Source organism: Amphiprion ocellaris, chromosome 20 (genome assembly GCF_022539595.1).
Source record: "Amphiprion ocellaris isolate individual 3 ecotype Okinawa chromosome 20, ASM2253959v1, whole genome shotgun sequence".
Classification (NCBI taxonomy): domain Eukaryota; kingdom Metazoa; phylum Chordata; class Actinopteri; family Pomacentridae; genus Amphiprion; species Amphiprion ocellaris.
Window position 1 is genome coordinate 11,660,870 of NC_072785.1, and position 27,910 is coordinate 11,688,779.

Genomic DNA, 27,910 nt, shown 5'->3' on the forward strand with positions numbered 1-27,910 from the left:
TTGGTTCCAGCAAGCTTTATTCAAATCTAAAAACATTCTGGCTCTTTCATTAAAACACTTTCAACTTTTCTTTTCCAACTGGCATGTTCTCTTCATTCACCATCTGACAACATTCCCTGACCTTCCAAAACACTTTCCAAAGACACTAACAATGGTTAAATGGTCATTACTGTTCCACAAATGTTTCTAAGTTTCATATTGGAATGCAACAGGCTACAACTACTTTTAATGAAGTGATTACATGTGGTATAATAATGACTTTCTAGTCTACAGGAATAACTGGTTCGTTTACTCGGTGCACAGGACAGCAACTCCACGCTCATAGAAGCTATGAGGATCTTCCTTGGTGGCAATGTCAAAGTCGACAGTGAAGATGAGGTCAGACCGAGTGAAGTTCAGGTACACGGGTAGAGTCACCTGCAATGAGAAGAAAAACAGTGATGAGGACAGCAAGGCCAATGCTTTTTTTTGCCCTAAACTGTTGGAAAGCACAGATTAAACACAAAAATATATAGTTGTTTTGTCTGTCCATATGTTGTTCATACCATGTGTCTCTTCTCGGCATTGCTTTGTTTGATCCAGCGGAGCTGAGTGAGAGGCAGCTCGGTGGAGATGGTGGTGGACAGAGACAGCTTGTTGTTGGCACAAGTAGCTCCCTGCAGTTTCAGACCTGGAAGGCATAGTTGACATGTTTACATTAAGAACCTCTAAAAACTACACTTTACATGTTTCTACTGTAATAAACCTCAAATTTATCTTTGAGAAGCTGGTGAGGCTCATTTGACTTCATGTCATACAATATATGTCTAAAGGATATTTAGACCATTCACACAAACACATAAATTGTCATTACCACAGTTCACCTTGTTATGCAATTAGCACAGTGCCTTTCCTTGACTACGGCAGATAACGTGTTTTTTTTTTCTTCTGACCTTTGATACCAAAGCTGCAGGCGTCTAGAGAAGCGCCTTGGGCAGTGGTGACATTGACCTCCAGACACAGCTCTTCCAGGGACCAGCTGTTGGCCTGCGCCACGTACTGGCGGGTAGCGGTAATGTAAGCCTCTGGCACAAACAGACTGCCCAAGCACACATGGATGTTCTGGAAAAGGAGAGACAGAGGGGTTGTGGAACACGAAAGAAAGTAGTCTTACTAAATGCATTTCAGTTACCATACTATTTCAGACTTGTTTGATTCAGTACACAAACAGTACCTTCAGTTCCTTTGCACCCCCACTGGCAGCTCCCTGGGAGATCTGCTGCAGCTGTTTGATACGCTCACTGAAGTCTGCCACCCACTGGATCACAGTCATGGCGGTTGGGACTGTGTACCGACACCAGCTGCGAGGGAGGATTCCTGCAGAAAAGAGGCATGTGTATACCATAGATACTCAATAGATATTCAAAGTATAGTCTGCTATCATCTTTACCTGACTTCAAATAAACGTGCTGAATTTGTAAAAGTAAATGAACAAATCTGGGTCAAACCTTTGACAAGGTCACTGATGAGGGTGCGCAGGTAGTTGGTCTGCTTCTTCTTGCCCTCACACACTTGCACCACATCGGAGAGATCCTGACGAACCTCCTGAAGCATCTTGCAACCCATCTTCACCTCACGTTCGAAGAAGCGGAACAGTGGGTCCTGGTGTATTTGGAAAAAGATGACATTAAAGCAAACACAGGCGCTGGATAGATGCATCAAATATATAGAAAAAAGCAAATACATATTCATCAACTGAAAATCCAACCTGTGCTTGTATTTCTTTCATTTCAACTGGTTATCTCACTAAATTAAAACAATACAAGTGACCAGTTGTCAGTGAAGTAAGTTCTTAGAGTAATTAATTGAAAAAAAGTATATTTTGAGCTTGTTTCAAGAAATCTGGACTGCCACCATACTTATTATTCATCAAGTCATTACCTTGATGTTCTCCACTGTGCGTTTGAGTGGATTGACGGTTTGTGGCATGAGCTGCAGCCAGTTACAGGCGGTGGTGTGGAGGGTCCTCATCCAGGCTGGCTGGGCATCGGATGTGGACGAAGTGCGCTCCTTCTTCTCCGTCTCATAGGCAAGGTCATCCTCATCCTCCAACATCTGCATTTTCAGCATCTTACCCATCATGTCAGTGCCTGCGCAGCCCGGCAGAGTGAGCAGGGAGGGAGGTGGAAGAGAGTTGGAAGACAAGGCCATGGTGGGAGGTAGGGGGAGAAGAAATTAATCGTGGAACAAAGAAACAGCTTACCTCAAGGATGTGTTAATAAAGGGTTTACTTAATCATAAAAGGGACTGTGCCAAACAGATAAAACAGGACAACATCAGGGACGACAAAACACAACAAGACTTCAGGCAAAATTGCCATTAAATGTAACATTCAGCATAACTGGGAAATTCTTGACTGACGGGATCTGTAAAAGAAATAAACGCAACCAACACAAGGTGGCAGGTTTGAGGGAGAAATTAATGGGTGGAAATGAGGATGAAGGGAAGGGGGAGTGTAGAGGGATGGATGTCGCAGCAGCTGGGACTTTGGAGGTGGTGTGGAGATCAACCAGACAAAACGGGGAAGGAGGATATGAACGGGGGATCTGCGGGATAAGGATGTGGGTGGCTGCTTCAAAATTTAATCTGAGGGTGGGATGGGGAGAGTATCTTAGCAAAGCGACATGATGGCTGTGAAATACAGCTGCTGGAGGGTGAGGATACACACACCCATCCTTTGGGCAGGGCACCTTCAAGTACGATGGATATGACTACAGCAAGGGAACACTTTATCCCTGTGTTATACAAGGCCACAACTAGGGACTAGTTGTGAAACCACAAAACTAACGGGTAGTAAGGTGAAGAAAACTGATGGGAAGATTAGAGATTAGCAGAGGGAACACCCATAACATGTTTTTTTGCCACCACACAGAGTATCCAAAGCAGATGCAAAAATGGAAGATCTTGGCCTCAAATTGCAAAGAGACTCCCTGTTAAAGTAAGAGTTAAGAGACTAAAATGGAGAGAGAAATGGTTAATGGTGTACCCTGTAAAAATAACAATATATGGACTGTAGATGGAACAAGAATCAGGAAAAGGTGCAGTCCAGTAACTGTACCAAAACACTAGAGTACAGATAATGAAGATGACTGGCGGCATCATACCCTGAGTGGTGAGCAAGACCTTCTCAGCATTGCTAGGCAATCCGAGCCAAGATGGAGTCTGAGTGTCAGGAAGCATCTCCACCCAGTGCATGAACTCCTCACGTCTGCAAGTAATGAAAATCACAAAACAAATGTATATGTTTAAGATCGTCAGAAAACATTATTATTATATTAATACATTTAGGAGTAAAAGCTGAAAGCCAACTGATACTGACCGAATACCGTCAGGCATCTTGATATCTTTGTGTCCATCAACCTTGAGAGCCAGTTTGAACTCGCTGTCAAAGCTTCCCTTGGTGAAGATGCGTTCCAGGAAGGTGATGAGCAGCCGCTGGTCAAACTCATTGTCAATGCGGCCACCATAGATGGACTGAGCCATCAGGGTTTTCAGAGCCGCCCAGGGAATCTTGTCTGGTGCGATGTTCTGACGGCCCTGTGAGTGCGTGTGTGTGTGTGTAAAGTCGGTTTTAGTTTTTACAGCAAACTGTCAAATTCCTAATGGTAATTTATATACTATATTTAGTATACCTAAAGGTAACAGCTGTGCAAACTTGTGAGTTGTTGATACATTTTTCTATTAACTCAAATACAGATAATTCTTGTGCTTAGGTATATGACTTCTGCAATCATCTCCAACCTTAGCAGTGTCATCCAGCCAGGTGTCGACTGTGTCACAAGCAGAGCGGAGATCAGACTCTCCAAATTCGTATTTCTTGGACCAGCCGAGTGGTGCATAACGCAGACGCTCCTGGATGACTGCATGGAACCAAGCCAGTAGGAAGTAGAGACGTGCACGCTCATTGGGAGCCTGTAGAAATAAAAAAAAATAAAAAATAGAAAGCAAATATGGAGTCAGTACTAAGGAATAATTATTCAACTTTTGAAGTGTGTTTGTGAATGCTTTGCTCACCTTGCACATGCGAGCCACAGGGATGCTGCTGAAGGTCCTGAGCATGTTGGCCTTGACACCAGGAGGAGGCTCGAACACAAAGATGCGACCAGCACGAAGCAGATTCACTGGCACCTGAAAAAAACAACAACAAAGTACTGAGAAAAACAGAAACTTGTGGCCTATAACTGATAATTAATTCACTGAAGATTTGAGTATTACAATTTTTAGACACTGGAAATATTTTTATGAATGATGTGGTATACCTTGGGGTTGATCTCCATTGTAAGGAAAAGCCTGAAGCTGGCATGAGGTTGCATGGAGTGAAGCTTCTTCTCCAGCTGCATCAACCATGCAGGGGCCAGGTGGACGTTCTCCAACATCACCCACCTACAGCACCAAACAGTCAGGATTCTAGTACAACGAAACACACTGTGCATTTTCACAAGTACACAAAAACATTACTCACCTGCCAGACTTGACAGCAGTGTTGATGTCTCTGTCAGCCTTATTGAAACCTTCAGCGGAACCTGTAGACAGTGGAAGTATGCAAACATTTATAATCTCCTCAATAAGCTTGTAAATTAGAGGGGGGGGGAATAACTGCTAAAAAACTAAGATCTGGTTAATGTGACAGTTAACCAAGAATTCAACATTTATTGACTCCTCACCAATAGAAATGGAGGTGATTTGTTTGTTCTGCTCAGCAGCCAGATCTCTGACCAGCCCACTAGCATCATAACCTGGTACAGAACACATCAACACTGGAGTGCTGGGCTTCACCTGCAGACACAAGAAAAGGAATGTGAGCAAGTTATTCAACAAAAATAATAATAGGAAGCAAAAGTAAGTACAAGTAAACATATTTGAAGAAGATTTTTACTACCTCACTGTCCACAATGTTAGCCAGGTCAAGAGGTTGCTCGATGATGTTCATGAAGCTCTCTCCCAACACCTTTGCAACAAAAATGTGCGACATGGCCAGCAGACGGTCAGGACGGAAGGCCTGAATAAGCAGCAGCTGGTGGACTGCCTGGCCGATGGTGGCTGAAAAGGGAATGGTAACAGGTCATGAAGACAAAGAACGCACGTGCTGTACATACCCTGCTGGGCTTTAACGTTCTTGCATGATTTACAAAATATAACAAGTTGTAATACTCACTGGATTGCTTCTCCTCTGACCACAAGTAAGGAACAGCCAGCTCTGGAGTGTTGCTCTCAATCCACATGAAGAATTGCTATAAGTAAAAAAGTGATAAAAATATTCACTGATTTTGTTTGCGTAAGTCATGCTAGTTAGACAGCATTTGTGAGTACCTACCTCGTCAGCCTCGACTTTGTCCACCAAGTCTTTGAATGCTGGCAGGCGGTTGAGCCGGACCATGGCTTCACTCTGATCAGTGGTCAGACCCTTCACTTTGGGCAGTGACATTCCTGTCAGTACAATCTCCTTACCACGCAAGAAGTGTTGGAATTCTGCATCGTATGATGGCTCACTGGAGAAATGGAAAAGATCTATGATGATCAAGAATACTAAGAAACCATCTTTTATGTAATATGACTGCTGACATTCCATCTGTGTAATATTACCTGGTCATGCCCTTTAGGCTGATCTTAGCCAGCAGCATTGCAAAGGTAATGTGGTCCTGATGCAGCATACCTCTGGCCACTCTGTTGAACGCCACCTAATTCCACATAAACCAGAATTAAGCACATGTCTATTACATTCATACCAAAGAAAACAAGGACTTCATTTTCAAAAGATGTAGTTCAAACCTGGAAGAGGTCCTTGGTGATGAGAGCCAGTCTCTGTGAATGATCGCTAATGCTCTTGAGATTGGGGTTCTCATACAGCACCGTGTGGTATGTGTCCAGGAAAAAGTGAAGAGAGTACTGGTAGAGGAAGTGCATCTGAAAGGAGATACAAAACAGTTTGTCAATGTTCATGTTTAATGTCTTGTTCCAAACAAAAACATATAGTACTTAAAATTCAGAGTTCTTAGCTTAGCATCCATTTATGTTTGAAGGAATCAAGAGGGAAAAAAAGTGCTGTGTGAACAAGCAACTGAGATGTTTACAGACCTGGTTGAGAGCCTCCATGGTGAAGTAGATGCTGCTGCAGGCAGAGGACAGAGACAGGTACTGCTGTGACACTGCCTCCACCTCAGCCATGACGATATCCGTCTCCTCCACCTTCCTGGTCACCTCAGCTGCCTCCTTCTTCAAGTTCTCCAGTGTGGTGATGATGGTGTCGTCATCAAGGATGCGACCCTTGACCTCATTGAGCGCCTGCAGCAGGGATTTTTCCAGCTGACGAAGACGCAGCTGGAACTCACCTGAAAGAGGAATGAGTCGAGTCATTGTGGGGCTCTATCATTTCACTGACCTCTTTTTCTACCACCTGTACTTTGCCACTGTGTTACGGCAACTGCTGTGTTCTCTCACCCTGCAGTTTGAGGAGGTCAGAACGTTTCTCATCTACATCAGGTCTTTCAGCCTTTAGGACCTCGTTGAGACACTGGCTCTGAAGGCTGCTGCGTGTCACAGTGAAGTTGACAAATGTAACACGAGAGCACAAGTCTGGTGGGAACTCGACCTGCATAAACAAGAGACACCATACGATACAGATTAATTTTTTTGTACCATAATTTTCATGTTTTGTACGAGTCAAAGAGGAGAGCAATTAAGAATGTTGTTACTTGACCAATACTGATTAAAATTAGCAAAATGCCAAATGATCTTATTTATTTACCAATTATTACTGAGAAATGAATAAAATAAAGAGTCTTCCTACCGTTGGGTCTCGTGTGGAGAGGAAGATGACGAAGGAAGGTGACAGATCGATGTCCTGGTCTCCGAGGGTGATGAGGACACGACCTCCAGTCCTGCGGACCTCTCTGTTCAGCACTGGGTTTAGGATGGGGTCATAGCTTTCTACATCCTTAAGAACAAAAGAAAAATAAGAAACTATGAATACACAAGTTCTCGATGAAAGCTAAGGCACTGTATGTGTTTGACTATTGTTAAAATGCTGGCAGTGTGAAGTAGCTGCTCTTACCTGGACCAGCAGTGGGTTTCCGAAACGCAATGCACTCTCCAGATTCTTCCTGAAGGCATCATCCAGGAAGCTGGTTCTGGTGATCTTGCGGTCTTTGTACTCATTCATTATGAACTCGGTGGCTTGGCCTGATGGATCAATGATTAGTGGGTACCTATAATGGCAAAGATACAGAGATAGAAGTTAAACTTAAGGCCCATAATAAAGCTATTGTTTTGTATTGTATTGTAACAACACCTTAAATATCAAAATTCTGCATAGATTAGGGTTCCTTGACTTGAAGAAAGACACTGACCTGTTGAACCGCTTCAGCATGATGGCATTTTCAGTACAGAGGTCATCAGCTGGAAGGGAGTTGGCTTGCCAGCGCAGCCTCTCATCTGCATTAGACAGGTACTCAGTTCTGGCGATATCTGTACGGAACTAGGGGAGAAAATTAGGACAGCAAGAGTTTAGAATAATGTCTTCTGATATTAGGTTAAAAGAAAATTCCAAAATGTTTTTTTTTTTTTTGATATAGTAGGATATGTGTTAACCCCCTAAGATGTGCTTTGAAACACCATTCAAAAAGTAGGTAAAACAAAAGTACAACATTAAATGCTCAGTGTGGTTTGGTACTGATGAGGTACCCATACATTTTTAAAAAATCTAAACACACTAAGACATCATCATCAACAGATAGATAGATATGGGCTTTGGTGTACTTTTCATGTTTGCATCAATGAGCACAAAAACTATTTTATTAAATATGTATGAGGCTGAGATTTGTAGGTGTGTTGATCAGATCTTTAAATACCTGGATGTTGGCCTGTTGCAGGTGATGAGACCATGTAGTGAACAAGTTCTGTCTCATCTGCTGTTCAAAGTAGCCAGCATAAGTGATGAATGCTGCAGAGAGCAGACAGTCTCCTGCGATGGTGGACATCTGGTTCTTGAATGTCTCACTGGTCTTCTCCCAGCGTTCTCTTTCAGCGGACAAACTCTTTAGCAGGGCTGTGCTGCGATTCACCTGAGAGACAATAAAACAACTGAAAAAGTTAAGACCAGATATGAGGATGCTAATATGAATGAAACCAGAAAGAGGTTTGATGACTAACCTTAGCCTCAACTGCAGCCAGATCAGCCTTGATGGCTTGGGCCTCTGAGATAAGGACAGCATACTCCTCCTTGTAGCGAGCAATGCTAGCCTCCAGGTCTCTGATCATCTGCTCCACTTCTTCAGCCTTTGTCTTGTTGTCCTTGGCATCATCCTCCAGCTTCTGCAGTTCATTACGCAGAGGCTCCACGCGCTTCAGCATGTCAGCATAATTAAGCTAGAGGAGTGACAGAACATGGTTTATATTAGATGAACACCCTTTTTACCAAATTGTTATCCTTATTTCAATGTTTAGGTTTCTGTACCTGAGCAATCGCCCATTTCACCATAGGTCCACAGGCCAGAGATGCCCTGTTGACTTGGTCATAGTTGTAGCTTGGGTTGGAGAGGTAGTTCTTCTTCATCTTCTCACGGATGGAGTCGCTGGATAGAGCGGAAATAGTCTAATAAGTTGGAATACAGCAGCAATTTTTACAGTCAAATACTTCAATGTGAATGCTGAGGAATGATTGTAAATCAGTGGGAATGAAATAGGATTTTGTGGGATACCAACACGATTGTGTACATTTTGTTTGGAGTTGGGAAGGGGTACAATTACTACCAACTTGACTGTAACAAATCACGACAACGACCATAAACAACTATAGCATCATGACCACAGCTCATTTTGTGATTCCAAATCAACTTGGTTTCAAAAAATTCAAATTAAGCACAAATCACAGGTGCCATTCTTTCTGATTAAATGATATAATTTTTGCTTTCATTAGATGAAGACAAAACAGACATTCTGACACTGGTACCTCATTTCCTCAGAGGAAAAGTTGACTATGCTGGTGATGAAATTATCTCTGATAATAACTTGTCTGATTTTTTTCCAGTCATTGGTCTCCTCGCCCAGCATAAGGCAGATAGACTCCAGGGCCAGTTTGACTGCAGCTGGGGGATTGGTCATAGTCCGTAATTCTACTAGATGCTGCCGCTTAATAGAACTCACCGCTAGTTAAGCAGTAGGAGGAATGTGTTTTAAATAGACACAGAAAGAGGAGGGGGAGAAGAGGTTTCGGAGAAGAAATGGGGGGAAGACCAAAAAAGACAGAGAGACAAAGAGTTCTTTAGTGAACAACTGCAAAACAAATTCTCTCTTATTTTACCTGATCTCCTCAGCAGAGAAGTTAACAATAGTAGGGATGAAGTTCTCCCTCATGATGATGGACCGAATCTGCTTCCAGTCAGTGGTGCTCTCTCCCAGGAGCAAGCAAATTGACTCCAGAGCCAGCTTCACAGCTGCGGGTGGATTGGCCATGGAACGCACCTCCACCAGGTGCTGCTTCTTAATGGACTTAACAGCTATCAACATTAGGTGAACAAGGATGAAGATTATGACAAGGAAATGGGCAGTGATGAGGGGAGGGTGTAAGCAGAAATCAAATTGTTAACTTGAAACCCTGTGCATAACAACAGAAGTCTGTAAAATGCAACATCAACATATACAAACACTTCTGTACTGGTTTTATGACAACAAATGAACATCGTACCATTCTGAGCCTCAATCACAGCTGGCTCCACCTGGTCCAAGTCCTGTTGGACTCTCAGCTGCTTGTCCTTGATCACCTCCTGCTGCTTGTACACAGCCTCCTGGATCTCCTGGCTCATCACCTGAAATCAGAGTGGTGACAGTATAGGACTATAATCTAATGTACCAATAAACCCAAATGGCCTGTGTAATGCAGGCTGAAGGGATCATGTCTATCAAGATGATAGAAAAGTCATTTCTTGTTTGTAATAGTGTCAAATTCCTTCCTGTGTACCTTTTTCTTCTCAGCCTCCTGTTGGTCTTTGACCATCTTCTTCAACTTGTCATTGGCTGCAGCATTCTTGGCCTCCAACTCCTGGCTCTTGATTCTCAGGTCACGACGAAGTTCCTCCACCTTGAGAAATAGTCATGACTACTATCAGTTTTGATATCTTGTACAAAATGACATTAATGGAAGAACCAAGCACATTAGATGATGTAAAGAAATGCAAGTTTACCTGATCAACAGTCTCCTTGATCTTGCGGAGACCAACATTGAGGTGCATCTGCTGCTCCTCTAGCTCACTGCGTTTTTCATTGAACAAGTTGGCATACTGGTTGATGAAGTCGAGATAGTGGCGAGGAGTAATGGCCATAGTGTGACCACCACGCTTGGCCAGGCGGTTATTAGCCTGTAAAGATTTTATATCAAGCATTAATTAAGTTATGGGATTTTCCCCAGTGAGAGGTCAATGAAGTTTATCTTTTCCTATGCATTAACAAATGTTAAATGTATTCACTGTTTTAAACGAAGTTTTCAAATGCGCAATTTCTGTTAAAGAAAACCACATAATTAACTCAATAAGAAATTTGAAGACATCCATACCTGGTGAAGTGTCTGATGTACAAACACGCAGCCATTGACAATGGCCTCACGGTGAGACGGTGGCTGAGGCAGTTTGTCATAGACAATGGGCATGTAGTCTGGCACCTTGTAGTTGGGCTTCTCCAGATCCATCTTGCTGGTGAACTCCTTACCCACCTGATAAAGGGCCTCTGTGGACCAGTCTCCAAACCAGTTCAACACGCACCTGACACACAAGACAGTTTTCAGGAAACACAGAAACTCTTTTCTTTCAATGCAGTTTCATATTTGTCTAATACATTACATTCATTCACTATGACTTTTGTACCTGTTGAAGAGGGCAGGAGATGTGGCAGCCCTATCCTTCAGGCCTTCTGATGAGGGGTTCATGGTGAAAACCACATGGAGGTTTCTGATAACCTGGCTTGTGAACCACTTGTAAAGCTCCTCGTGAGTGTCGAGCATCAGGCCCTCTTTCTGGGCCCCCTCCTTACATTGAGTCATCAGGGTGGCATACTCATCTCCCTCAAACAGCCCAGGAACCTATAGAGACCAGGGTAACATTAATATAACAAGAACAAAAAGATCATATACACACAAAAACATATCTGTTACCTCAAAAACTGAAAGCTTTGTCCTTGATTTATTTCAGAAACTAAAGGACAACAAAAAGGTGCAACGGTACCATACGATAAGCTTCGATGGCTGCAAGTTACCTCTCCGTTGGCCAGCAGTGTGTTCATTCTCTCAAGGAAACCAGAATCCAGCACATTTGATTCATCCATGATGAAGGCGATCTTCTCGTTCTTGCAACCTGAGCGACGCAGCACTGTACGGAGATCTTCATCAAAGTCCTCTCCAGTGTATTTCCTGTGCACCTGAAAGAACACAGACACACAAAATTCAATACACAAGCAAGCAAGTATTTTAATATAAGTTCAAATCCTGCTTAACATTTACTGTACCAACCTTGATCTGATAGACACTAAGTCCGTTCATCCAAGCTACAAAGCGAGAGAGGGTGGTCTTTCCTGCTCCACTCACTCCAATTAGCAGGAGGTGGCCCTGAGGCTGACGGAAGATTCTAAAGAAAGACATGAACTTTTGAAATTTACGCCAGAACAAGTATTTCAGATGTGAAATTCTAAGAATCAAAGAGCAGCACAGAGAAAAAATAACTCAGGAGGTGTTACAAACCGGTCAATTCTGAGGACGTGATCCAGCACCTCGTTAAAAAGCACCAGAGGAACGTCCAGCTCCTCCTCATAGAAGACCTTCAGACGGGCCTTCACATAGTCCCTCAGTTCCTCCTGTTCCACTGGGATATAGTCCTGCATTCACAAAATCAAGAAACTCAGTCAAAATGGAAATGACTTGAAGTAAATTCTCATTCTTTAAATAATATTACAGAAAAAGAAATCTCAGTATGGTCATCAGATCTCTAATTTACCTTGGACAGCCAGTTGCTGTAGAGGATGGGCCTGTTCAGAGCCTTCTCCTTATCAATGTTGGGGAAGTGCTTGAGAGCGACCATGTCAATGTTTTCATCAGTCCACCTTCTCTCCTCATCACCGACCAGCCTGGAAAACCAACCACATGATCAGTCTTAAACCGTCATCTAATAAAAGAATTACTCCACATAGTTTACACTGTGGTTAATTAACCTCAGTCTAACAGAAACTAGTACCCACCTATCCTGGAAGAGACGGAGAGCCTCATGTGCCCAGATGCGGATGAGTCCCTCGACTGGAAGAGTCTCAAGAGGCCGCAGGGCCTCAAAGATGCCCCTCACCCAGCGGGTCATCTCTCTGGGGGAGTAGATGTAGTGAGGTTGTGTGTCCTGGGTGAACCGCTCCTAGTGGAAAAAGGGATTGAAGTTAGTTATACAATCACATTAGTAACACCGATAATCAATGAAATGTGCATTTTATATAGATAATTCATCATCTCCTTTACCTGAGACATGGTGTAGAACTCAACCATTGCAGCTGTAAGAGGTTCAGCATAGGTTCGTAGAGATGGGATAAGGCGCAGCATGGCACGATTGAAGGTGCCATAAATCTGGGTGAGAGAGGCTGGACCGGGATAGTCCACATACACCACAGGAACGTGACGCAGGAACCTGGAAAGAGCACAAAAGTCAATTACCATGTTCAATGTTTTGTTTTTCCATTTGAAATATTCCATTTGCTTTGTGTTAAATATGATACTAGCTCTAACTAGGTGTAAAATCTGAGTGCTGTACCTGTGTGTGAGTGGCTTTCTGCCAGGGTCAGTGGGAGGATTACAGGCTCCAACAAACTGGATTCTCTCCAGTTTCACCCAAGTCTGGTCTGAGGTGCGGTAGAAACCTCCATGTTCCACCATCTGCGAGTATTTCATACAGCCATGATTGTACTTTGCACACTTTAAAATATAAACAGTCTTGTTCAAGGATGTGTCTGTGTTTGCCTACAGTGTACTATACCTGTCTGAGGAAAGAGATGACTCTCTGAGTGCCGTACTTGTCCATGTCTGGCAGATTGATCTCATCACAGAACAAAACCAGCCACTTGCCCAGCTGCACAGGGGCGAGGACCACACCATTAGGAGTACGGCGGTACTCACAGTAGTGGTCAAAGGTCTTCAGCAGCAGTTCTGGGGTGGTGGCACTGGAGAAGTTCAGACCAACAACCTAGCAGAAAGCAGTACAAGAAATGATCAATTAAACAATGTTTTCCTGATATTTAATTAGTTTATTCATTGTCATACATAGAACAGTACATAAAATATCACAGGTGCTTGGCACAAAAAAAAAAAATCATTGCTGATGCATAAGGATAACAAACCAGTTCCAAAGTCAGTTTGCAACTGATTGGTTGAAGTTTTAAGGATTGATTATCAGCGTTAAAATTCCTTCAGTCTAGTCTCTCACCTCCATATCAGGCAAAGCTCTGAGGGCGCTGAACAGGGTCATAGTCTTTCCAGAGCCAGGAGGTCCACACAGTACCAGTGGTTTGTGCTCTGCCAGCCATGTGTAAAGCAAAGCCTCATGACGAACAGTGTCCAGGGTCGGAACCACAACATCTGGAGATGCCACCTTGTGGGTTTCAACTTCAATCTGCGGCACCTTGCCCTGCCAGGACTGCCATTCACCAGAGATGCACACCTAAACACAAATAAGACAATGGCTATTCTGACAACAAGAGAGTGGAGTAGTTTTGGTTTTCTTTCAGAAACAGCAGATGAAGAGAATCACAACTGTATCATTTAATAAAAAGAGGTTGTACCTCATAGTCAATGATGGGGACATTGGGAGCAGAGGGGAGGGGAACAGTAGTAATGCGGCGGATGTATTCTCCAAGTTCAGCCCTCATCTTCAACCGTCCATCACCAGAGAAGGACCAGAGCACGGCGTAGATCAAATACCTCTGTAGAGAAATACAATAATTCATCAGTTTTAAGAAAAATGTATCTATTTTTGCAGTGATTAAGTTGCTATAGCCAAGAACAATCATGTATGTGTCTTAATTGTATAAAGAGTGGAGGGTAGAACATTACCTGCATGTATCTCTCCAGCTGATCGATGGGCATGGGGAAGTCAGGGTGGTTATTGTTGTAGAGAGCCACATTACGGCAGGCCTGGTGCAGCATTGAACACAGTGAACCCAAACAGCGCAGGCGGGTAAAGTCCATGATGTGCTCCATCTTTGAGGCATGCTCCAAGGCCTTGATGACGAGGCCTGTGGAGGTGAAATATGGTTGCAGGATTGCTGCAACATCTCTCTGGATCTAGATTAAAGCACACAGTAGAACATCAGTAAAGAATAAATGCTTAACTATTCTTGCACATTTTTAAAGTGTATTTTCTGCCCTTTAATTACCTGCAGCATCGGTGAAGCAGCCTCATCCTCGTCTTCTGTGCCTTTCCTCTTGCGCTGAGCTTCATCTTCTCCCTCATCCAGTGGGATGCTGCGAATGCGAGCCAGGAAGTTGTTGAAGATCATGTCAGTGCTGAGGACATCCTCACTGAACCACACCATACCACAGCGGGACACAGTGGCTAGGGTGGCATACTTCAGGTCCTGTACTTCAAACATTACACGCACCTGGAAAGAAAGAAAAAAAAACTCAGGGTAAATACAAACATGCTTCAACCATCTCAGACTACAAAAAGACAAAAACAGACACCTGTATTTTAAGTGTTGTGCTCTTACATTTGGTGGTAAGCTGAGACGCTCTCCATTTGGCAAGGTGAGCAGCTTGTTGTCGTCCAGGACTGAGTTAAGATTTTCAACCCACTCTGGGTCGACGTCACCATCGAAGATGATCCACTGTCGCTTCTGCAGTTCACCTCGAACATTGTCAATGATTCTGAAATTCAAGGCAAAGACATTTTACAAATATTGTATTTAAACATTCATACTTTGCAAGATGTCTTTAAAAAGTACAATTCTCAATAAATTGTGAACTCACTTCCTGAGGATGTGCGTGAACAAGCCATCCGTCCATTCACGGGTGTTGGGATCTAGGGTTCCATACAGGTGGTCTTTGCTGATGGCCTTGGGATCGATAATGTGTGCCACACCTTCAACACCCTCCAGCCTCTCCAAAGCCTTGAGCAGCACCCTCCATGCCATGGTCTTTCCACTTCCTGAAGGACCCACCATCATCAGACCATGGTTGATCTGTGTGATCTGGTACAGCTGCAGCACCTTCTCCACCCACATGCTACCGACATCGTCACCGTCTCCGTAGGTGAGGTACATCTCCCCACAGACCTTCTTCAGCTCCTCTCTCAGAGCAGTCATCTCTCCACGGTGGTACTGAACTCCAGGGAAGACGTCTGACAGCAGGCTGAACAGCAGAGGGATGTCCTCCGCCACCAGCTTGGGGACCATGGTTTCACATACACTCTGGATCAGGATCTAAAGTAAATGGAACAGAAACTGAGTGAAATGACCAACATCCCCAATTTTTTGAAAACAAATTTACTTGAGCTGCCAAAATTTTGTTTTAAATAATAATAAAACTTGACTTTCAAGTCCAAATGTCTATAGCTTTTATACCTCTTGCTCAGGAAGGTTCTCAGCAATCTCATTCTCATCAACATCCTCTCCACGCTCAAGCTTCTCCCTTTTGATCTTCTGGATGCGCTCACGCTTGACATTGCCAGCACTGATCAGCACACTCTTGAGTGCTCGGAGACCGAAGTCATAATGGCTCTGGGATGACAGCTGCTCATCGCAAAGTCTGAAATAGAGGCAAGAGATTAAATTAGAGAAGAACTTCTACAAAAAACCCCCGTACTTATATGAATCATGTTAGATAAATAGAATACGTACTTGAAGAAGGGTACAATCTTCTTTGCGAGGATCTCAGCTGTTCGGAAACCTTGAGAGTAGAGCATGACCTGTGCGATGAGCTGGCGGTCAGGCTTTGTCATGGCCAAGCTACGGAACAGCTTTTTCAGATTGTCAGGCAGGTTGGAACGGCCAGCATATCCAGGGTTCATGGTGATGAAGATGGCCATATCTGGGCTCACCTTCACCTGCTTGTTCAGGAGCTCTGTAGTAACAGGCACACCTGGGAAGGAGACAGACGATGGGTTGTTTACAATACAGCCCACCTGCACAGTTTATAAATTGGTGATGAATACAATGACAGACATCAAGTTGGTATTTACTTGATATGTACTTACAGTATGCTGGGAAATACATGCTGCACTCCCATTAACACCAAGTCTCGGTAAATATGTCAAATCTAAATATATTACTATTGTTTTTTAAAATTTATTTATAATGTGTAGCTGGAGTTGATTTCTTGTTAAGAGTTTTTTAAAGCCGCTAAATGCTTTTCACATTTTCATTAAGCGACACCTGCTTTGTATATTAGGACATGCAAATTCCCCCACATATTATACATACTCCTGTCTCTGTTGGGGTTGCTGTGCTCCCTCAGGGCCACCTGGATGTACTGGACCTGCTGTGAGACAGCAGACAGCATTCTCTCCTCCAGACGATTGAACTCGTCAAAGCAGCCCCAGGCTCCTACCTGGCACAGACCCACGAAGATACGACCCATGGCCTAAGGAAGAAGAATTCCACAAAAACAAGGAAACATTAACAATGAATAAAAGAAAAAAGTTGTAATGTAATGTTTTATTAATCTCTTAGGGTATTTTGGCATATATGAAAACAGTCATGTACCTGGAAGTCGAAAGTCTCATCACAGTTGAAGACCAGGACAAACCGGCCGAGCTGGTGACCAAGAGCCTTCACTGACTCCGTCTTCCCTGTGCCAGCAGGACCTAGATGGAGGACAAATTCAGCAAAGTTGATCTTTTAATGTGTTTCTTATAAACAAATTCTCAATTTCTTGCAAGAAAAAATATCACATTCAGCTTCCATACCAAATGGTGATCCTCCAAGACGAGCCTCGAGAGCCTGTGTCATGGTGAGATAGCAACGGTCTGTCAGTGGGGTCTGGACAAGCTTGTCCTGGACACCCAAGTACTCAAAGCCATAGTTGAACTTGGCATTGGCCATCTGAATGGACAGCTGTTGCAGGACCTCCGTCTGCTTGGGGTCAAAGTAGAAGCGCATCTGACTGAGCCACTCAAAGGACTTGGGGTTGTCGATCTTGTTCTTGATCAGAGTCCTGGTCACATCACGCTGGTGCACCAGCTCGGTGATCTAAGAATAATGGGAAAGATGGATTTCAGACATTTTTCATTTTTATAACAATCTTTTAGAAGCATACTTTAAAAAATTCTCCCTAACCAGGTGCTCCAGTTTCCTCCTGCGGAGTGGAGGCTGCTCCATGAGCACAGTGTCAGCTAACACGTTGAGGGTGGCCTCCACGTTTGACAACACTCCTTGCATGGGTGACATGTCTCCACCACCAGAAATGGTGGTCAAGGCAGATTCGATGTTCTCAGACCAGGCAATCTGGGTTGACAGGACCACCAGCTGAGCCTGAGGAGCAAGGACAGAGAGAAAGTGACATTAACACAATGCTGGATTTGAACATCCGCAATAGTGTTGGATAATGAGTTGACCGCAGAATTAATGCTCTCAGTCCCAACCTGGTAACGATCGATCCAGTTGATGTACTGGCTCAAGTCAACGGCAGTGCCCTTGTTGAAGGATGTCACCTCTGTGACAGACTCAGCCAGCAGCTTGGCCAGTGTCACTCTCATTTCTTTCTCCACCAAGGTCAGCCACTCATTGATCTTCGGGTGCTCTGTGATGGAGACTGGTGTCTTGTAGAGGATTTCTTCACCCTCACGTGAGGAGATTCCCAATACCACAGTGTTGTCCTCATTAAGTAGGATGCTGGAGACGCCAGCGAACATTTTTTTGAAGTGCTTCTGGAGTTTGGCTACATTCTTGCTGTTGCCAATAATCTCAAGCAGATCCTCATCTCCCACGAAATAGAACCTGTCAGTAACGAGAGTGATAGGACAAATGGATGTATTAGTCAATAAATAAAAGCTTCAATCAGCCAAATATTTGACAAAATCAATAGCTTCTAAATTTGATTATAAAAATGCTTATTGTATTGTGTATTTTCCTCCCCCTGCTTGCTGTGCCGCTGTATAATCATCATACCTGGGGAATGAGGATCTCTCTCTTTCTAGGTATTCTCCAAGGGCTTTCTGGATTTTTCCCAGAAGGTCAGCCAGTCGCTCCAGGGACCTCTGCACCCCCTGTATGTTCAGCACATCCATCACTAAGGGAGACTTTGTCACCTTCTTCATCAGTGCCAAGAACTCTGTGCTGATACTAGAAGACAGGTAGAGACAAATTACAATATGATACAGCAAAAAAATTGTTACTGTAGTGAATGGGAGTAAACATGACTCTGCCAATATATACAGTTGGTATTGATTTTTGAAAATGGCTTGTTTTATTTACAAAAAATATCCTGTGAGTGCTGGCATAATTGCTGAAATTTACAATGAAATCTCAATATGCTGAAATAAAGCACCACCAATTACCTCTGGAATCTCTGGGTTTCAACAGGCAGCAGATGTTTGATGTCAGCACTGCCTGTAAAGATGCCTTCCAGATAGACCCAGCGACGCTGGACATCAATCCAAACATCAAACAGAGCCATGATGCGATTCAGCTTGTCTTCCCAGCTCAGGGCATCTTCCTCAAACACCTAGGAGAAAAAAGGGAGACAAGCACGGTGTTGATGCCGTTCTGAAAAACTGATATATTTGAAAATTATGAAATTACTGTCTTAATAGGTAGAAGGTGTAATTCTGTTTACCTTGTAGTAAGGAGACAACTTCATTGCAGACACACTGTTAATGTGTTCTTTGACCTTGTTGAAGAGGTCATCCCAGCCTCTAATCAGACGACACTTGTTCTGGTAGTTCACCAGGTCAAGCTCATACGAGTTCCACACTTCACGGATCTGAAAACCAAAACAATAAATTGATTGAAAATAACAATAATAACAACAATTCTAATTTTTATTCAAGTCTACAAACCAGAGAGTGGTTTATAATAATTAAGTTTTAAAGCTTTACAGTTACAAACATAAGTTGCTCCTCTCTTGTGGACCATCCCTCCTCACCTGTTTAAGGAACTCCTCCAAAGCCATCTCTCCCTGAGCTACAAGGAGAACATCCTTCACTACCATCTCATTCTTCTGCAGATCCACATCCCAGATCTGTCCGAGAGTCAGCTCTGACAGGACCCAGTTCACATGCAAACGCTTCATCAGCTGCTTCCAGTGACGGTCTTTCAGAGCCTCTGATTTGAGCTCAATCACCAACATGTTAACCTTCAAAGAGAAAAAAAAAGACAGAGAATTTAAAGTGCACTCTATTTTTCTTGCCGAGTCTCAACTTGGGCTTAGCGGGAAAATTAGTTTACTGACCTTTAAGTATCCTTTAAGCAGCCTCTGAACGTACTCATAGGAGGCATACTGTCTCAGTCTGGCTTGGAAGTTCTTCAGCTGGTTCAGAAGAGCATCCAGACTCTGACGAAGCTACAAATACAAAATACAAAGAGTTATACTTCATGCAGAATCTAACAAGTATAGTACTGTAGAAAACAGTATTTATTTGATAGAACGAATTACTGTGCTTTCAATACCTTGCGAGGCTGTACAGAAACCCATGGCTGCTCTTTCATCTGGTCGATCTGCTCCCAGACCTTCGACAGCTCAGACCACACCTCTTTCAGGTCATGCAGCTCCTCCAAGGCCACCTAAAAGTCACCACAAAAACAGAAATGATTTAAATGAAAGGCGTCTTTTCAAAATGATTGTTGTAATTTGTAAATATGTATAAAAAGATAGAAGTAGGACATGTAACTCATGTGCAATGGGTTAAAAAATAATTATATTCCAAATCTGTGCCTTACCAATATATTTAATATATTATTGTATTTAATCTTCAGCCAAGAACTATAAACATTTCTGTAAATGCATGCAGTCATTACCTGCACCCTCTCTTCACTGCCACTGAGCAGACCAGTATCAGTGAGCTCCAGGGCCTCTTTGGCACGGGCACACTTCTCCCTTTCAACCTTCAGACGGCCAAAGTTGCCTTCATAGATGGTGAGAGACTGGAGGGCCTCCTCTGGACGCAGGTTACCCTAATGGAACAGGTTGTACATTAGATTTCTTAATTTGCTTTCATCTTAGCAGTAAAATATTACAGTATTATGCATTCAAGTGTTCGAGTTACATTTAGGTGTGATTGTACTACATTTTAAATTTAATAGGATAACTCAATATTTCTTACAGCAACTGGTTTGGTCTTCTCCCAGTCATTGAGCAAGTCAGTGGTGCGGTTTTCCACTGCTTTGTCCTCTTGGACTATCTTCATCTGCAGGTTGGCCACTTGCTGCTGGATAGCAGTGTCCTTGCGCTTCATTATGTCGCTGAATGCACCCCATTCACCTTCAATGTTGTCAATGTAGAGCCAAGAAGGAGGGAACTGGAACCTTTGCTTCTCCAGCAAACGCTGTCCATTGCGGAACAACTATGGTAAAAAGGACAACAAATCTGATTACAAAGTGTTTAAATCATTTTTTCAACATAGGAAGCTATTTTTATTAAAGAATCAGTGATACAAAGGCAAGGGAGAGGATACAGAATGTTTTCAGTACTTACGTCAACATTTTTCTCAAACTGCTTGATCTTGCGCTTCAGGGTTTGGACATACGTAATGAAGTTGACAGCATCTGAGGTGCTTGCTGTGTCCACAGAATGTTGTTCAAGATCTTGACGGGACTAGTGAGAAACAGAAAAATGTGTCTAAGTGATAAAGATTATTGTGAAGAATCATTATAATACAAGTGTCTTTCAGTGTACCTAGATAGGTTAAACAATTACTTTTTCAAACTGTACATTACCTTAGAGATCTGGGCATGGAAGTCCTGCATGTTCTGGCCTAGCATCTGGCCAAACTTGCTGAGCACCTCTTTGTGCCAGGAGTCATATTTCAGGTTCACTTTAGACTGGACCTGTAATCAGGGGCAAATAGAAACACTTATCAAAGAGTTCTACTGCTCCCCTTAAAATAATGAACAAAAAATAAACAGCATAAGATTGTAACTAAAATGAATTATTAAGACACAGTATTATGTAACCATTTTAACACCTAGAACTGTCAGTCATTACTACCTTGCCGTAATCGATGACCACAGGTCCAAACTCTTTCCGAGTCTCAGCATTGTCAAAGGTTCCACGTGCTTTGCGGATCTGGACCAGCAGAGCCTGCCACTTAGTGAGGTCTTCACCAAGACGGTTGTAGATGTTTTCAGCTTGCATGTCCCACAAACACTGGTACTGCAGCCACACCTGGACACAGGAAACAAAGAGAAAGTCAATGAATACAATTGGAGTTAAAAAATATAGATATATATATGATGATGCATGTCTAAATTTATGATATAAGCTAAATACAGTAAATAAGGCAGGGGTCGATAAAAACACATAGTAGTCAACTGTCATAATTTTCAATCAGCAGTAAAATAGTTGATGAAACAAGATAGCTCTTACCTTAACATACTGCTCCACCTCATTGACGATGTCTTCCACTGCATTATAGGCCTCCTCTAAGGCTGCAGGACCATCTGGCATCCTGGTCAGAGCATTACGGTAGAACTTCTCCTCCTCTGAAAGCTCGTAGTGGACACCCACCTAATGAGGCAGGACAGACCGGCTTAGATAAAAGCCACACTACACAACATCCAAATACCATGTCTTAACTAAAAAAAAGACCGAACAATACTACATATAATGATTTTAAATCAGAAGAAATTTGTACTAGTATGTTTACTTTACCACAGATATTTCCCAGCTGTTTTTAAGGTCCCTACCTGGTATCTCTGGCTCTGAATCCTGGGTAGAGAAAGGATGACCATCTTCCAAGCAAACATCTCCTGGTAGAGTTTGTAGCGACAGTCTTCAATTGGCGGGTTTAAGTAGATCACCTGGTTAGTGATCCTCAGCTCATGGATGACATTCTAGGAATAAACAAATAAAATAGTAATTTGTCTTGATATGAAAAGTTTCTGCGAGGTTTGTAATGTCTCAATGTTTAAAAATGTAATAAGGCATCACAGTGGTTACCTTGATCTTGGGCTCCCCTCCTGGTTTGTGGCTGACTTGTGGAGCCTCTGTGTCCATGTCCACATCAGCTTTGTCCTCCACCTGGCCACGGAGCACCTGGGTCCAGGCCTTAAGACCAGCCTGAAGTCGCACTCCTAGGATACGTTCAATCTAAGAGAATATCAGCAATATTGGTCATTTTGGCTTACAACAGTCACACAACTATATGCATCCGGGGTAATTCATGCTACCAACCTCGATGTCAAGCTTGTTGACCCAGATGGGCAAGTTGGAATAAGAATGCAGATTGAGGTCATCCACAGCTTTCTGGACACGGTTGAGGATGTCAGAGAATGTCTTGTGGTCGAACATGCAAGTGTCCAGAGAGCGAACCTCTAAATCTATTTTCTCCTCAATCAGTAAGAGGTCATCCACCTGGAAAGAGCAACAACTGGTTAAAAACTGAAGTCTTAAATGCCAGTTTGGAGTCTGTATTTATGCAGGATGTATGCAGCTACTGAATAGTGACAGCTCCTCCCCTCTAACCTTCTCCTGGAAGTTGAAGACAGTCTCAGCCAGCCTCTGAACATAAGGATCCAGCTTGTAGGACTCCCAGACCAGAGTGATGCCTTCAGTGATGAGAACTTGAACCTCTTTCTTGAGCCCAGCCACAAGCAGAGAGATAGAGGACCTCTCCTCCACTTTCTCACATGTACGCTCGTAGGTGCGCACACTCTCGATCAAAGAGATGGCAAATGGGTACAGCTGATTGGCTTGGTGGGCTTTGTTGACGATGGCCAAGGGAACACGGAAGCTTAGCCACTTGAGGTTGCGGACCTCTTTAGACAATGTGATGATCTCTGGCAGGAAGTTGACTTTAAGCTTGAGCATGTTTCCTGTTCTTCCACGGGCACGGGTATTCTCAATGGTGAAGATCCGTCCAGACACACCAAGGTTACGCTGCTGCACCTGATTTACAAGAGAGTGATGACAAATATTTAGAAAATAGCAATTCAGAAAAAACAAAAACAAGCAAATGTTGAGTAAAAATTATTTTGGTCTGTACCTTGCGAGCCCAGTCATCAAATATCTCTTGAGTATTGAGTTTGGCCCTGAAGCTATCTCCGTCCTGCTTCAGCTTCAGCCCTTCCACATGGTTCTCCCAGCCTTTTCCCAGAACATCCTCCACCCTCTTCATATACGCAGTCAGCTGACGGTCGATCTGCTTGGCCCATATGATGGAGCCAGACACAGGTGGCAGGTCACGGACATGGCTCATCTTACAGGCCTGACTCTGAGGGTACTGCACTTTGAACTTGTCATGCAGTGACTCAATGTCATCTTTCACACGCTGGATGAGCTGTGTCTGGTACTCCCGGATGGCACCACGGATGTGGGGGCGAACGAAGAGAGCATTGAAGCGGGAGAAGATGCGGAACATCTCGTTGGCGTTCTTGGCGGTTCCCAGCTGATCACGCAGGCGGGCAGTGATACGGGTCTCCACACGGTCAATGCGTTCATCATAGCGCTTCATGGCAGCTTCCCAGGCTTCCATGCCTTCCTTAGACACATCCAGGCCATCAACCTCTTTAACATTCTCATATGCCAGGTTGACCTCCTCAATAGCATTGGCATCAGCAGCATCAAAGAGGACTCCAGCTACCTTCATGTCTTGAGGCTCAACTGTCTCTCCAGGGGCGTGCTGTGGCACTGCAGATACCTGAAGACAAACAGTTAAACTTTTTTCAAAATAGCCAAATATGAAATCCTGTTTTCTGGGAATCTAAACAAAAGAACATAGAACTGGTTGAAGAATAAGTAAATAATTGTTTGACTTTTGGTCAGTTCAAACGGGACCATTACAGATGCTGATGGTACATTACCTGAGGCCTCAGCACACGGACGATGACAGCCCGCAGTTGCTCATGCTGCCGTCTGAAACGCCTCATGTGGTCCAGACGAGACTGGAGTTTCCTGTGGGCAGGGCTCAGACGCCACACCATCTTCAGGTTCTCTTCTCTCTTCCTCTTCACAATGTCCCTCAGAAGCACCTGTAGTTTCTCATACTCATCCTCCCATGTCTGGAATACCTCAAAGCAAGCTACCATCACCTGCAAACAAAAGATAAAAGGACATTTAGAAACACATGATATTTTGAGTAGCTGAAGTAACTGCAATAGAAATCCATCAGGTTTCAGATTATCCTGGAAATCCTACTACACTAACCTTTTCGAATTCCTCATAGGCAACATGCATGAGCTTCCTGGTACCCAACACCTTCAGGAGCTGGGAGCTCAAGTCCCTGGAAATGGCCTCTACCAGACGGAGTGCTCTCTGGATGGGATACTTGGTATTGCGAATCTTTTTAAGATGAGTAAATATAGCCATCAGGGCTTGGCGGATCTTATCAAGCTCTGAGGCAGAAAGCAGGTCATTGAGAGGAAAGTCTTTCATCAAAGGATTGTAGTCATTGACTGTTTCCACTGCCTGCTTCAGACCTGTGAGGATTAGAGGAAGAATCAACATTTAATCAGAGTTCACTACTTTAACAAAACTATTGCAAATTAAAAGAGTAAAAACTGTGTTCTAACAGGTTTTCACTCACCAGTGTCAGTGTCAAAGCTGACAGTAGCATGGAAACGTTTGCCGTGTTTGAGGATGTCCAGTGTGAGCAGAACCTCAGGGCTTTCTCTCTTCTCTTGGATCCTGTTGAGGGCTCTCTCCAGATTCAACCAGAAACTGATCTCCTGCAAGGCTGTGCCAGAGGCTGGGTCACGATCAAGCTTTGTTACCTGGATGGGAGGGTTAGTGATAGGAACAATAAACCCAGTGGTATTCATGGCAGTACATATTTTTCACATAAACCAGCGGTATTTTGTCATTGTACTGTTTTGCTTAAACCTGACACAGAACTGTTGGTATGCCTCTTACCTTTTGGATCTCCCTGATCCAGCGGTTAACACCAGATTGCAACTGGTTGAGGAAGGTTGGGTCCTCCACTTTGTCGCCAAAGTCAGTAACCTTGGGCTTCTCAGCACGCTCATAGCACTGCTTGGCAATGTTTGTAATGATGGGGTGAATGAGGAGGCTGATCTCAGGAATCTCAATGTTCTGCTGTAGGTGGAGAAGGCCCATCTCCAGCTCAGCGATCTTTTTCTCAACAGAGGGAGCCATTTTATCGCCATCTCTGTAAGTTTACAACAGAGCACAATGTAGAACAGACTTATTTTTCTTCCATTACATTCACTGTTCAATGCAAAGTCCATGATTCAGCGTATTTTCGAGGAGGTTTTGAGAAATAAGATGTATAGGAACATTACCTGTCTGCCTTGCCAGACTCGCGGATGTAGGACTTGAAGAAAGGAGCGACAGCATTGCTGATGAAAGAGTGGAGTGTCTCATAGGGAGAATCCTCACTCAACGTCAGAACTCGGACTTGGGTTGATATGGGCTTGTCTGCATCAATGACACCTGTCCTCTTGATGAAAGCCAAGCTGCATGGGAGAAAATGTAAACACACTCATGTTTAGAATTACCAGAACAGAGCACGAAGTAGCTCAATTATCTTTATGATACAGCTTCTATCAATAATACGCCTTTTATCATAAGATCACGTAATACCGAGTGGCTGAACATTAAACCTCTGTGCAGTGCATCAGACGCATCACTTACCTGTTGGACTTGATCCCATAGTGTATGTCAATGTTGATGTTGTAAGTGATGCACTCCTTCTCCTCTTCTCCCTCATCTCCAACATCCTCTGTATAAAGTACAAATAATGTCAGTTTTATCTGAACAAGTACACAGACTATTCATCGATGAGTGTTTCGATCAGCTGTGTTTATTTGGATGTGCGCCATAAAGCAGCCTGTGTAATAGTTTTTCTAATTTTTTTCATATTATTTAGAGAGTTGCAACAAGTGGTGAGAGCTAAATGTCCAAGGCTAACAAGTCACACTGCTGCTAAGGATAAAAATAAATTATTTGGATGAAAGACAAGATTGAGGATATTTGTGGCTAGTGGGCCAGCAGGATGACGGTGCAATCAAGGAGCTTTGTCTGCTTGCATTTATCTGTGTCCCCACCCCTCTTTGCAAGTGTAGCTTGTTGGAGTATGACATACATCTGCAGACACTGCACGATGCATTGCAGCCTCAGCATCATTAGCGCAAAAACCATAAGCAGTCTGGGGAAGTGACTCTCCGGCTGGGAAACCAAAACCTACACGCTGAGTAGCTGGTCATGTGCAGTAACAAGCGATCGAGATTCAGCACTCACATAAAAATGCATGGAGCTCAGAGGCTTAATTTTCCTGAAGGAAACTGAGGATAATGTGTTCATTGACACAAGCTGGTTCACATGATAAAAGCCCTGGAAGCTGCAAACAACCTGACTTGCAGATATGACAAAGGATTCATTATCATTTGAGCAGGATCATTACGAACTACCGCTCTTTATAAATAAACCGTACTTAAGCATAAAAGCAATGGAATTACATAAAGTTATCGTATACGTATTTTAGAACGACTGCTAACACGCTATAAAATAGTAGCTAACGTTCATTGCAGTTGAATAGTGTTCTGGTTAGCTCAGTTTTCTTCTCCCCACCCTGTGTGGCGCAGTTTAGTTGAAGTTTAACGTTTTAAGGGCGGGACATATCAAGCTTGGATAATGTTGCTAACTAGTCAAAACTCAATCTAGCTAACATTAAGTTAAAAAGCCTCGGTGGTGAGTTTAGAAGCTAATTTGCAGACACGCTGCGTTCATATTGATGTGACTGGGACAACAGTGTTCATAGAGTATTTAGTGGCCAGCTAACCACTGCTTTCTACAAGTACCTTTGAGAGCACTTCTCTCCACCAGGATGGTGTGAACTTGGGGGTCAGCCAGGAATTTCCTCATCTGCTCCACGGCGCTCTTCTCCTCCAGGGCGGTTTCCAGGGAGGCCGGGGCCTCGCCGCCATCTTCCAACAGCAACGGTACCAGTTTCCGAATGTGCTTCTGGAGCACTGAGGTATCAGCGACCGTCTGAACAGCCGACACCTCCATGGTGCCGGAGTTCTCCTCCGTCCCCCCGCCGTCAGACATTCTTCAAAGCGGTCAACGGCGACCAGTTAGGGAGTAAAAGTGAACAAAGAAACAGGGCTGACGTTGTACAGCTGACTGCAGAATCCAGCAGGCTGGTGAGACACTAGACTGCCGCTGTCAAAACGCCGCAATCGTTGACGAGCGTCTTTATTCGCGCAAAGGACTGTGGTACTTGCTGTTCCACAGATGAGTATGTCACAGGACTGTACGAGTTAAAGACTGCAATACCCATAATGCAGTTGAATGAATCAATTTTTTTTCTGTCGTTTTGTTTGTACCATTTGTGACAGATAGGGGGAGAAAGGGAGTAGTCCCCAATGATGCAAAGTGAGGAAAAACTTACTAAAATGTTATTACTTCTTCATTGACCTTAATAATGTTTAGAAATTGTAATTGGTATTACCTTTGCAAATTAGTATGCATCTTCACACAATTTGACTGGCTTTAATGTCAAAAATGCATTTTTTGCACAGTCATGGCAATAAAAGTTTATTCGATACATGCATTAGTTTTTTTTTTAAAATCCACATAAATTAATCATAATGTGTACTTTGATGTTCAACTTGAGTCATTAAAGAAGGCACTTGGACCGATGCTTAAAATTTACACATTTAATAATAAATTTTGGATATACTGCATGAAATAAAATTTTTGGGGTCGGTCAAATTAAAATGATATCCTAGATCTGAAAAGCTGAAA

The 27,910-nt window shown here is 43.4% G+C and overlaps 1 protein-coding gene across 2 annotated transcripts; it reads right to left on the reverse strand.

The window, feature by feature from the left end:
* On the reverse strand, nt 1-27,329 carry dync1h1 (dynein, cytoplasmic 1, heavy chain 1). Of its 2 annotated transcripts, none has more exons than XM_023277444.3 (77): nt 26,962-27,329; nt 25,796-25,883; nt 25,444-25,617; nt 25,055-25,310; nt 24,729-24,915; nt 24,350-24,621; nt 24,007-24,234; nt 23,190-23,843; nt 22,670-23,092; nt 22,379-22,558; nt 22,145-22,294; nt 21,892-22,038; nt 21,572-21,712; nt 21,194-21,370; nt 20,923-21,033; nt 20,681-20,800; nt 20,310-20,549; nt 20,005-20,160; nt 19,657-19,770; nt 19,439-19,549; nt 19,133-19,342; nt 18,824-18,970; nt 18,546-18,712; nt 18,157-18,330; nt 17,631-17,985; nt 17,326-17,520; nt 16,956-17,238; nt 16,753-16,853; nt 16,471-16,630; nt 15,889-16,129; nt 15,613-15,796; nt 15,020-15,471; nt 14,761-14,917; nt 14,428-14,652; nt 14,105-14,335; nt 13,834-13,974; nt 13,479-13,712; nt 13,032-13,238; nt 12,810-12,931; nt 12,521-12,686; nt 12,256-12,419; nt 12,015-12,144; nt 11,762-11,895; nt 11,534-11,648; nt 11,281-11,442; nt 10,893-11,107; nt 10,586-10,790; nt 10,218-10,391; nt 9,995-10,114; nt 9,722-9,842; nt 8,987-9,182; nt 8,492-8,609; nt 8,188-8,403; nt 7,887-8,099; nt 7,386-7,513; nt 7,091-7,244; nt 6,827-6,973; nt 6,478-6,628; nt 6,115-6,368; nt 5,809-5,943; nt 5,623-5,717; nt 5,354-5,528; nt 5,195-5,270; nt 4,919-5,079; nt 4,704-4,815; nt 4,502-4,562; nt 4,299-4,422; nt 4,054-4,167; nt 3,781-3,951; nt 3,359-3,576; nt 3,144-3,247; nt 1,921-2,129; nt 1,488-1,641; nt 1,214-1,356; nt 933-1,101; nt 546-670; nt 1-417 (listed from the first exon to the last, which is right to left on the reverse strand). In XM_023277444.3, the coding sequence occupies exons 1-77, from the start codon at nt 27,209-27,211 to the stop codon at nt 289-291; spliced, it is 13,923 nt and encodes a 4,640-aa protein (XP_023133212.1). In that variant the 5' UTR covers nt 27,212-27,329; the 3' UTR covers nt 1-288. The 2 variants fall into 2 exon arrangements, with proteins under 2 accessions (XP_023133212.1, XP_023133211.1); XM_023277443.3 differs by lacking the exon at nt 8,987-9,182 and adding an exon at nt 9,338-9,533 and having other exon boundaries at nt 26,962-27,328.
* Between the last annotated feature and the right edge of the window lie 581 nt (nt 27,330-27,910).